The sequence below is a fragment of the Etheostoma cragini genome, chromosome 1 (assembly GCF_013103735.1).
Source record: "Etheostoma cragini isolate CJK2018 chromosome 1, CSU_Ecrag_1.0, whole genome shotgun sequence".
NCBI classification, from domain to species: Eukaryota; Metazoa; Chordata; class Actinopteri; order Perciformes; family Percidae; genus Etheostoma; species Etheostoma cragini.
Window position 1 is genome coordinate 4,831,487 of NC_048407.1, and position 12,189 is coordinate 4,843,675.

Genomic DNA, 12,189 nt, shown 5'->3' on the forward strand with positions numbered 1-12,189 from the left:
TTAAGAAAATTTAAAAAAATAAAAGCATTTTTACCTTTGAGGACGTTGCATTGTTGATGGGAAGACAACACAAGGGTTCAACTTTGGCTCAAGTGGACGGCAAAAGATATTCACTAACAGCACCAGTGGGATGGGGTTAAAATTATTTTCACTCTGGTTCTCCCATTCTGCTTTTAAACTAGACAGAATCCAACATTCTGTCAATGCGGTGGACTTCCCTTCCCAGGGTTCTTTCCTAAATCATTTACTTGAATGCATTTACAGAGCAAGGCTATTGTCTCAGTCAACACCAATCTTTGCATCAATGCAAGATCAAAACTGATGTCAGGATGTAATACTCACTTTTGATTTTATTTACTAGTTGCAGCATAACCCTCAATCTGGATACAGTTCCATGCAATCTAAGGCTGAAGCAGGTTGACTACATTGGAAGTATGCGATATTATAGATTTTATGTGGATGATTGACTTATTGGTTTTTAAATGAAGTTTTAAATGCCTGTGCATCGATCGATAGTGAGAAAGGCCATTGTGTGTATGTGTGTCCAGTAAGTGTTACATTGTTGGGTGCTTCTTTGTTTTAGTTTCTTCACTGGCTGATATCTAACCATTGTGTAAAAAGAGGTCCTTGGAGTTTAGTCTGAGTTACGCCCCATCTTGTTGCGTTCTATTTAGCATTAGGTATAAGCAGAAGTTCTGGTTCTTAGGAAAGAACAGAAGAAGAAAGGGGGCCTGACCTTTAGTTTATTTGGATATAAAATAAAAACTATGTTCAAGAATCGACAAACGAATAACGAGATGTTAAAACGTTTATTGAAAAATATTAAATTTTTAATTTGAAAGTCATGTTTAGATTTAAAATTTAAAATACATTCATTAAAATCAATCACAGACTAACAAGTCGTCAGCGTCGGTTCCGTCCATATCTACCTGGAAGAAGCAACCAACAGTATTAAAAAGGTTTAAAAAAAGCAGTTTAGAGGATGGGTACAACAGTAGAATGATTTGTCCAATGCAGATAAATCTAGTAGCATCGTCCTAACTGATACATGCATGATGCCAACTGATAATTTAAAAAATAAATAAATCCAGAAAACACAAAAATACGTCCATTTGGGTGATTGACACCAAGTCAAGCTGCACTAGACTGCTCATTAAGGCTTCATTTGAGCTTTCTGAAAGTACTGCGATAATATGGCCACAGATCCAGAGGGCAAAATTAATTCCAATTGGGTGAGTGGGGCGGGGGGGAATTTCCCCTCTCATGCCTTAAGCCCCATTTGGTTCTCTTAACTGTAAACAAATTTTACATTTCAACTCCACCTTTATCCCCAAAGAGTGCATAATATGTGCAGTGATAGAAAAAGGTGGGTTAACACTTAATGAGTCTTGTGTGTTCATGCAGTTCTCACCTTGGGATTTCCAAGGTCTGCAAAAGTTTCCGTTGGAGACTTCCTGCTGGCTGCTGTGCATATCTGTAGACATATAGAGCGATGATGCAAGAGGGTCTTACGCAATCTAAAAGATTATCTCAACATTAGGGACACACTGTGTGCTTTTTTAGTACTTGGCCATGGAATGACAGGTCTTTGAATAAAAAAAATTAAAAAAAGATTGACACCATTAATCTCTGGGTGCACAACTTCAGCCAATCTCAGGGTAAAAAGGGACATAGCTACAATAAAAAATAAAAGTCTGTTGGTATTTCGGGAAAAACACCGACCTATGATGAACACTGGAGGTTGCCACTTTTCATACTATTTGTTGGTATACATTACTGTAACTCAGTCTTCGTTCTTAAACTTTCATTTTTAGAAACAAGCATTAATAAACTGTACATCATAGTCATTCATCTCGAACATTCAGGGATCAGTGTTTATCAAATCAACCTACAGATTGCTTTGTTGGATACAACAGGAGTCTTTTCATATTTTTTTTCTCCTTTATGATGGATTAAATTTCACACTTCGGTGCCCTAACAAAGCCCCTCACATGTCATGTATAGATTTATTTGTATTTTGTACCTGCTAACAAACAAGGTTCACAAAATGATGATGTATTCAGAATTAAATAAAAAATGTATAACCCTACATAAAAAAAAAGAAAAAAAAGCCACAGCCTGATTGGCATCACCCATCCTAACGAGTGATTCTTACCTTGCGATTTCCAAGGTTTGCAATAATTTCCATTGTAGGCTTCCTGTTGGCTGCTGTGCATATCTGTAGTAATATAGAGGGAGGACAATTAAAAGTCCATGATTTGGCTGCTTGGTGTCTTACACTACCATGCTATTTTTTGCCACAGTCTGTTTTTCTGTGATCTTAATGGTTTGAAGACGGGTAACTTATCAAACCAAAGAGTAGTATAGTATACCATTTAAAAACTTCACATCAACATTATACAAATGCTTAATGAATGCATTCAAATTTCCAAGCTCTTAATTTCTGCCAGGATGGTGGCTTTTAAAACATTGCACTTAAAATATTCCGGACCCTAACCTCTCTTTTCTGATGAGATTTACTTTACACATTTCATTTGAAAAAGAATTTAGAAAAAAAAAAAAAAAACTTTTACAGTCATGATTTTATGTTGTGCGACTGGTCCCCTAATTATTGTCCTGTAGAACTACAGTGTAGACAAGTACCGTGCTAGCATAATGATTAATCTTTAAATTACAGCATGCACCATTTTTCTTTATAAAAACAAAAAAAAGGCCATGCAGGAAATTGAAACCCTGACCTGACGACATTCCTCCAGTGATCATGCCTCCTCTTCTTTTCTTCCTTCTAACTCCAACTCCTTCAACTCCTTCATGGTTTGCTTTCTTCATATCTATGGAGATAAATAACTGTTTAAAAATAATAATTAAAAAAAATGTCCTCAACAGGCAAAAGAGGGACATGTAAGGGCTGTGCAATTTATAAAATTGTTATTGCAGCTCTAAAGATCCCATAAATAATGTAATGGATAAAAACGCTTATTTTGCAACTTTACATTATTATTTTACTTTTAGGGGGTTCATAATTGTATTTAGGGGATTGTACCATAATAGAACATGATAAACTGTTTCTTCTTTTAACTATTATGACACTGCACATTGCTGCAGCTCCTCTTTTCACCCTGTGTGTTGAGCTCTCCATTTTAGCTAGAGAGTGAGACATCTCACATCTGTTCCATCTTTTTCGGGAGTCGCACATGCTTAACTAGGTAAGGACTACTAGCCAGTCAGAAGCAGAGTATGAAGGCGTGAATCGCTAGCAGCTAGGCTAAGCTATAATCTGTGATGCACATTTCACAGAAGTAAATGGGGGGGGGGGGTGGACTTTGTTTTTTTCACTTTATAAACCTATAACATGCACAAGATATACTGCAATATAGGCAATGGAACATGCATAATATGAGCACTTTAAAAGGAACACGACAGTTTGTTGAAATAGGGCTTATCACAGTCTCTCCGCCCAAATAGTCCCAAGTCAATATTTGCCTAGAAAATCATCTAGTCTTAATAGCTATTTGTACTTCTATACGCATTCAAATGGACCCGTATTCCTATATCAATGTTCATTTTAACTACCCATTTGTAATTACCCAAAACACTTTTGATTCCAAAACGGTCTTTGGTGTGATCTTGGGGCATCTTATTCAATTTTATAGCATTTGTAAAACAAATCAAAGTTGTTTTGCAATAGTATAGTAATAATTCAAGTCTCATTATCGATCAACATACATTCCTTTCATTTTAGTCTAAATAATTCCTAAACATGAGGCATAATTTCCTATAATTGCGGTTAATTGAAGATAAATTCCCAAATTGAATTTTAAAACAAAAAGTAAATGAAACATTAAAAAAGTGACAAACATTGAAAAAAGGAGTGTGTCAAAATGTTAAAAAAACTTAAGATTTTTTTTTAAATTGATAAAATGCTTTAAAATTGTTGATTTTCAAATTTTGAGACAGACCACACGAGGGTTAGGAAGGAAAAGGCCAAACTGTTTACTTTGATGCCATCTGCTCGGTCCCATGCTGCTCTTCATCTCACATACACAGTTGTGTTCCAGTAGTTCAGAACACTGGACGCCACAGTCCACTAAATGTGCCTTTGATGGAGACACGTCGGCCATCTTCTGGGCAGCCGTCTGGACACACAGTTGCTGGTTTTGGACTTCTTTGTTCCTGCAAGCTTCGTCCTCCACGTCCACTCCGTTTTGGCAAATCACCCGACACCTATTTGTGTCTGTGTTTTCTTCAGAGATGGTAAATAAAGTTTTACTCTGCAGGGGAGTTGGGGAAGTTAAGGGGTCCTTTACTAAAGGAACCACGCCCTGGCCTTGCTTTAGTCTTCTCGTTTTAGAGGCATCCATGTCACTGCACTTCTTGGCGGGGATAGAGGGGGCAAGACACTTCACAGACCCAATTTCTCTCTCCGTCTGACTGCTATACACTTGATCGGGAATGATCTCTGTGGTGTCTGCTTGAGGATTTGTCTCACTATCTTCTTGCTCATTGTCAGGGAGCTTTTGGGATTTGGTTTGGGAAAGTACTAGTTCTTCTGTGTAGGGTATGCTACACCTTACAGCTCTCACGGATTCTGCAAGTCTCTCTTCGTGAGCTTTTCTCAGTTTGAAGATCTTGAAAAGGGTTGCACTGTCTATGGAGCTTAAGTTAACCTCAGCATTAGCATTGTTAGTGTAAGCGGCGTCAGCCATCATTGGATCATTTTTGTTCCGAGTTGGACTCTGGGAAGTAGACTTTACATGCTCTTCAGCTTCATAAGATGGCAACTGGTGGTCATTCTGAGGCGGTGTTTCGGACATTGGAACCGAGTCTGTTACTCCAAGCTCCAGCATGGCGTTCTGTAGCAGAGAGTCCTTATTGGGGATAGAGAGGGGCAAAGAGTCCACAGAACAGACAGACCCATTCGTTTTTTTAATTTGATAGGGAGTCGTGTCATGTGGATTTGTCTTGTCAGCATCTTCTTGCTCATTGTCAGGAATTGTTTGGGATTCGTTTTGTGAACGTGGCAGCTCATCTGTGTAGAGTAGCAAACGCCTTACAGGGTCAACCAATCCCACCGGCTCATTTTCTCTTCTGGATTCTGATTTTTGCACTTCATGAGCTTCCTTTAGTTCGAAAAGGGTCGGGCTGTTTTTAGAGCTTAAGCTACCCTTAGCATTATCATTAGCACCGTCAAGAACCAGTGGACCGTTTTCAGTCTGAGTTGGACACTGGTAAAAAGACTTCTCATGCTCTTCAGCCAAATGAGACAGCAGCTGGTTGTCATTCTGAGGCAGTGTTTTGGACATCGGAACAGAATCAGTCACTTCAGGGTCCAACATGCCGTTCTGCCGCAGCCACTCCTTAGAGGGGATAAAGGGGGGCAAAGACTCCACAGACCAAACAGACTCATTCATTTTTCTCTCCGTCTGACAGCTATTAATTTGATAGGGAATTATCTCTGTCATGTCTGCATTTGGATTTGTCTCGTCGGCATCTTCTTGCTCATTATCATGAAGCTTTGTGGAATGTAGCAGTTCATCTGCGTATTGTAGGCTACGACGCGTTCCAGAGCCAAGCAATCGCATCGGCTCATTTTCTCTTCTGCATTCAGCATTATGCCCTTTATGAGCATCTATCATTTTGAACATCTTTAAAAGGATTACACTGTCCATGGAGCTTAAGTTACTCTCATCATCATCGGCATATTCACGGTCATCCACCACTGGACCATTTTTCTTCCGAGTTGTACTTTGGTAAAAAGACATCTGCTCTTCATTTTCGTGAGACGGTAGCCAGTGGTCATTCTGAGGTGGCGTTTTGGACACTGGAACAGAGTCAGTTACTTTAGGCTCATGCATGCCGTTCTGCAGTAGCCAGCCCTCAGGAATCAAGGGAGAAAGAGACTCCACAGACCAAACAGACCCATTCATTTTTCTCTCCATCTGAGAAACATTTAAAGACATTTGATAGGGAATGATCTCTGTTGTGTCTCCGTGTGGATTTGTCTCTTCATCTTCTTGCTCATTGTCAGGGAGCTTTTGAGATTCGTTGCGTGAATGTAGCCGTTTCTCTCTCTTGTCAGAGCCGGTGAATTCCACCAACTTGTTTCCTCTTTTGGATTCTGGATTTTGCTCTTCATGAGCTTGTCTCAGTTTAAGGATTGTGAAAGGTGCTGTACTATTCTCAGAGCACAAGTTACCCTTAGCATTATTAGGAGAGTTTGCTGCCACGGGACCATTTTTGTTCTGAGTTGGACACTGGTTCAAAACAGGTTCAAACGCGCTGTTCTGCAGCTGAGAGTCCTTAGTTGGGATATAGCTTGGCAGAGACTTTACATACCAAAGAGACTCATTCACTTTTCTCTCCATCTGAGAACTATTGCAAGACATTTGATCAGGAATGATCTCTGCCGGGTCTGCATGTGGATTTGACTTGTCACCATCTTCTTGCTCATTGTCAGGGAGCTTTCGGGATTCGTTTGAGTGTAGCAGTTCATCCGTGTAGGGTAGACTACACGGTACAGCACTTTGTGATTCTGCATTTCGCTCTTCATGGTCATCTCTTAGTTTGAAGACTGTGTAGAGGGTTGAAATGTCCACTGAGCTTAAGCTACCCTCAAGTTTATCATAAGCGCCATCAACAATTGGACCATTTTTGGTCCGAGTTGGACTGTGGTAAAAAGACCTCTCATTGTCTTCTTCAGTTGTGTAAGATGACAGCTGGTGGTGATTCTGAGGTGGTGTTTTGGACATCAGAACAGGGTCAGTTACTTCAGGCTCCAACATGCCGTTCTGCAATAGCCATTCCTTGGTGGCGACAAAGGGGGGCAGAGACTCCACAGACCAAACAGACTCATTCATTTTTCTCGCCGTCTGACAGCTATACATTTGATAGGGAATGATCTCTGTCTGGTCCGGCACTCTTTCTGGTCTCTGTGGATTTGTCTCATCTTCTTGCTCATTGTCAGGGAGCTGTCGGGATTTCTTATGTGAATGTAGCAGTTTATCTGTGTAGCTTAGACTATGCTTTCGAGAGCCATTCAATCCCACCGGTTCATTTTCTCTTCTGTAGTCTGCCTTCCACTCTCCATGAGCTTTTCTCAGTTTGAGGATTTGATAAAGGGTTGCACCATTTTTAGAGCTTAGGTTACGCTCAGCATCATCGTCTGCACTGTCAGCCACCACTGGACCATTTTTGGTCCGAGTCGGACTCTGGTAAAAAGACTTCTGGTGGCCTTCTGTTTCGTAAGAAGGCAGCTGGTCGTCATTCCGAGGCAGGTTGTCCGCCAATTTCAGAATCTTTGCCTGCGGCGTGCCACTTCTCCAACTCATTAGGATGTCAGGAACAGAGACGTGTCTCTCTTTGACAACCTCCTGTTGAAAAGTGCTACAAACAGGAACCATACTATCTGGAGAATTGGCTGAAGTAAGTGAAGCACTGCTGGGCAAGGTATTGTTCCTAACCTCGGCAGAGCCTCTTTTTTGCGATCTGGTACTTGAGGCAGATGGAGAGTTTGAGCCAGTTGCACGCCCAGAATCTGAGTCAATGAGTGGGCTTCTTTCTCCATAACGACCTATTTGTATGGGTTCTGTTTGGACCTCACAGTTCACGGTTTCTCTAACATTGCCAGTATGACTCAGATGACTTCTGTGGGTCCGGTTTGGGTTCTGGTAGGGTGCGCTAGGAGCGTAGACTGGGGAATGGATAAAACGTCTGTCCAAAGGTTGGACGTGAGGGTGGGGGTGGTGCAGAAAATGGGCTGGAGCATTCATATAGGGATGAGGGGGGAATGGGGGCATGGCCATACCATAGCCTGGAAGGTAGACAAATTATAGGTGAGATTAATTTAAAATTATTATTTAAATTAGATGATGGTTCAAGTCAAATAAGCTAAAATTAATAATAAATTGAGACTCACCCATGCCTGGGAAGGCCGCAAAGGGGTTATAGGGGAAGGGCATGGGCCACTGGTAGTGGAGGAAAGGGGGTGGAGGTGGTGGTTGGGGTGGAGGTGGAGCGTGGACATAGAAGAAAGGCCGGACAAAAACGGGGGGTTGGGGATGGAATGATGCTCCTGGGTCTTGGCTGATGCTGTGCAATCCTGGAGCTTGCTGCTCATAGGTTGGTCCACGGCTGTTTGTGTGTAGGCTCCCTGCAATTGGTCCTGGATGAGCTGGTGGAGATATATTGACAGCTGATGTTGCTGCCATTTTCAACCTACAGAGATGGAGAAAGGGCAGTTAGGACCGTTGTGCATCCACACAAATTTTCCAAAAACCGTTGGCCACTCTTGCTGTAACAAACCTTGTTAGGTAGTGTCAGCTCGCTTCTTTAAACTGGAGTGCCAACCGCCCTCTACAGTTAGTAATACACAGACTACGGATAACCTCATACAAATCAAAAAAGGTGGGTCCAAGATGGCGATCTGTGCAGTCATTTCATTCTAAACTCAGAGACTGACCACGTACCAGTTATTTAAAATACCTTGAGACTATATCAGCGACAGACAAAAAAGGAGTGGAACATTGCCCTTGCATCCAGTAAGTTCATTTGCCTGAACAATAAGACATAAGTTGGTCAAATTTAGTGAAATAGCAACTAGCTTACAAACTGTTCGCGGTTTGTCAAAGTTTTGCTAAACCAGGACTTGTGCTGTGCGCTGTAAAGACAGATGCCAAGAACGTGAGAAAGGAAGGCCTGATCATGTTGAAAATTTGTTTCCCGGTTTATGTACACCTCTTCATGTTACTTCCCTGAAAAAGCCCAAATCCCAAAAAGGTCTGTGCAAAAGATGAAACTGTGTCAAATGCTGACATCCTAAAAAGCCGTTAATGGCTTGAATGACCAAAAAAATACAGCCAAGATTGCTAGAGTGCAGGAACATGTGAAAGGGATGGAAATCCAGTGCAAAGAAACTGATGACAGTTAAGAAGATGAGTGACCAGATCACATCCTGAAGGAGAAGAGTCAGAGCGGTACAGAAAGAGATGGAATTTTATCTTCATCAACGAAGATGTGAGGAAGGAGGTGCTGGAGAGTACCGCTGAAATCATTCCAGAGGAAAAGACCAAGCTGGGATTCATGGTGGACACCGTGCACAGGGTAGGACGCCCGAGTGAGGCTAAAAGCGCAAGCCCCATCAACCTTCAGCTCACCGTGCGCACCTTCAGATTCCAACTAAGGAAAACTTCTTTCAACGCTGATGTCATTAAGAGGACGACCCTCCGGATGACTTGGGATTCAACCCAACAGGGGAGACAGTGCAGAAATATTTTAAACTGTGGCCTCTTGTGAAGCATGCATCGACGGAAAAAACTAAATGGCGTCCTGTTAATGGTGTGAGACACTGCATAACCTCTTAAATGTCCCTTAATGTGAGGTAAACTTTAAGTTAAATATACTAATAGGTTAATTTGCATACAATTAAAAGGGCAATATGTTCACTCCAATGGCATAAATAAGAATATCAGGAGTTTTAGGTAGCCTACTTGTGTTTAGAGTGGTCTACTTGGCAGAGTCTACGATTTCCTATTCTAGTATTTTTTCCTTTACTTAGTTTAGTAGTACTAAGTTTCTATAACATGAACAGACATTCAGTTCAGATTTTTTGTTATGACAGACTTCCATTTTCGTTCCTTAAAAAAATATCTTTCATGTTAGAGGTACCGTGAAAGCACCAAAAAGGAAATCAATCTTCTGCAGTAGACAAAAAAAAAGTTGTCCTTAATTTTAAAAAGGAGCTATAGTTGAATCAGTGATTTTTATATTAAGGTAGATGGATGATCTTGGTTTTCAAATTAGACAATTCCTTCTTTATAGTTTCCCATTTACATTATTATAACATTTCAGCTCTAGCAAAACATATGTTTTTACTACTTTGAGTTGAGATTTTTTATCAATGTTTTAAGTTTAAGTCCTTTTTCAACACTTGTGACGCTTTTATGTCAATGTTTGCCACTTTTTTGATGTTTAACACTATTTAACATTAACTTATTAACTTTAGTTTTACAGTTATTTTTGCAATTTGTGGTCAATAAACCACAATTAGGAAATAATACCTAATTATTGATTTAGAAAAACTGAAATTTTAAAGTAAAGGAATGGATGTTGATGGATAATCAGACTGGAATATGTCAACTTCATACAATTCAAATGCAATTTCAAAACCACTTCTTTTTTTTCAAATGCTATAAATTGAATAAGACTGAATGAATGAAAGTAGAGATTTGTACTTGCCAAAGAGCGCTGTGGGATCAATCCTGTTATTTTGGTCAGGGTGCACACTTGATTATTGGAGATTATAATGATGCACCAGATGATCTTGTAAATAGAGTACCTGTAAAATCAATCCCACACTTAAGATTCAAAAGCACTGCATATATTTGTCAACTTTAATAGATGTTTGACGATTTTTAAAACCCTGACATTAACGATTTTACCTGGAGCAACATCAGTAGATACTGCGTTTAGAAAGGATCTGTGAATTACATCTCCCTCACCCCATCACTTTCTGATTACAAATTCATTTCAATCCATTTACCACGAACAACACAATTGTAATCTATATGTTTTCTTGGAAACTAAATATGTATTAAAAGATGTGATTTAGTCAAAAACAGCTACAAGCATGTTTGGTAATAATGAAGTGAATAATACAAAAATGGGAATATTTCAAGTTTAAAATCTGAAATAGTAATTAAAATTGAAAAATCCATAATAAGAGCCAAAGAAAGAATTGATAAATTAAATGTTTTAATAAATAAGGATAATCTTTCAGAAGAAACTGAAAACTAAAGAGGAAATGTATAGTATTTATATTGAAAGGGCTAAAGGGGCATTTTTAAGATCCAGAGCAAAATGGCTGAAACAAGGGGAAGGAAGTTGAAGTCATTTCTTTGCTTTAGAGAAGCAAAAATCACAAGAGAAATAGTTTAAATGAACCATAACATCACCTTTAATTCTGACATTTGAAGATTTGTTACATTTTTGGATTAAATATTCAATTTGGTGACTGGAAGATTCGTCAAGTCAGTTAAAGCATTTAAACTAACTATATCGGAAAAATTTGAACCGGACTGTGAACGTCCCATTACTGAACGTGGAAAACTCAGGCGGTTAGCTCAATGATATAAAAAAAAAAAAAAAAAAAAAAAATGATCTCAAAGTAATGATGGGCTTTAAGTCAAATTTTATTTGCATTTTTGAGAAACTATTGAAAAATCATTTGTTTGATTTATTCAAAGAATGCACAAAACAAATACGAAATGTCCATGAGTTTGAAGCAAGGTTTGAGGTCTTCTCCCTAAACTCATTGACCAACTTTAGGTTTATACGGATTAAACAACAGTTTGTATCAGACTGAAGAGGAAAAAATGTTTAATATAGCCTACCTATGAAGAAATGTGTCAAATATTGAGCTATATTATTTTATGTCTGCAAGGACCACATGGAACGTCAACAGCAGCTCTAAATTAAAGAGTAAAACAATACTAAACTCACGGCTTCATAGAGAAATTTCTATTTTAGGACATTTTTAAAGTCTTTTTTTATACATTTATGACTGGATTATATCAACTTTATGCTTCAATACAATTTCAAAACCCCTTCTTTTTTATTTCAAAAGCTATAAAATTAAATAAGATCCCCCAAAATGAATGAAAATAGAGATGTGTACTTGCCAAAGAGCACTGTGTGGAATCAATCATGTTATTTTGGGGTAGTCAAAAAGAACAAAGACATAGGAAAATGGGTCAATTTGACCGGAGGACAACATGAGGGTTAAGGGAATAAGCGAGCCGAAACATAAAGGTTACATTAACTCAAAGCTCTGCTCTAAAGTGAGTGTGAGTGAACAAAAAACATAAAAGAAAATCCAAGATGAGGAATAACAGTCAAACAGGAGAGACCAGACTCACAAAAAAATCCTGAACAAACAAAGCAGAGTTATTTTACCTTGTTGAGAACTTGGATATGAAGACACAGTGATTAAACATGAGCTGTACACACACCTGAGTTTAAGTAGCTGCTGATCAGTCAAGGATGTGCATCATCAGCTGGTTTGGAGTTTGGAGACTGAATGTCAGTGGGCCATCAGAACCCTAGATGGAGCCAAACTCTAGTCAGAAAAATAAGCCTGCTATAGATTTCAATCTTTCATCAGGTACTCCTCTGATTTATATCTATATTTCTAAT

At 39.2% G+C, this 12,189-nt stretch overlaps 1 protein-coding gene across 1 annotated transcript; it reads right to left on the reverse strand.

Annotated features, from left to right (window-relative positions):
* Positions 1-903: 903 nt before the first annotated feature.
* Positions 904-11,983, reverse strand: LOC117942258. The gene is made up of 9 exons (XM_034867656.1): positions 11,950-11,983; positions 7,916-8,214; positions 7,503-7,810; positions 6,354-7,469; positions 3,986-5,411; positions 2,739-2,831; positions 2,156-2,218; positions 1,412-1,474; positions 904-929 (listed from the first exon to the last, which is right to left on the reverse strand). Exons 2-9 carry the CDS (start codon positions 8,205-8,207, stop codon positions 904-906), a joined length of 3,387 nt encoding a protein of 1,128 aa, XP_034723547.1. The 5' UTR covers positions 8,208-8,214; positions 11,950-11,983.
* Positions 11,984-12,189: the final 206 nt, after the last annotated feature.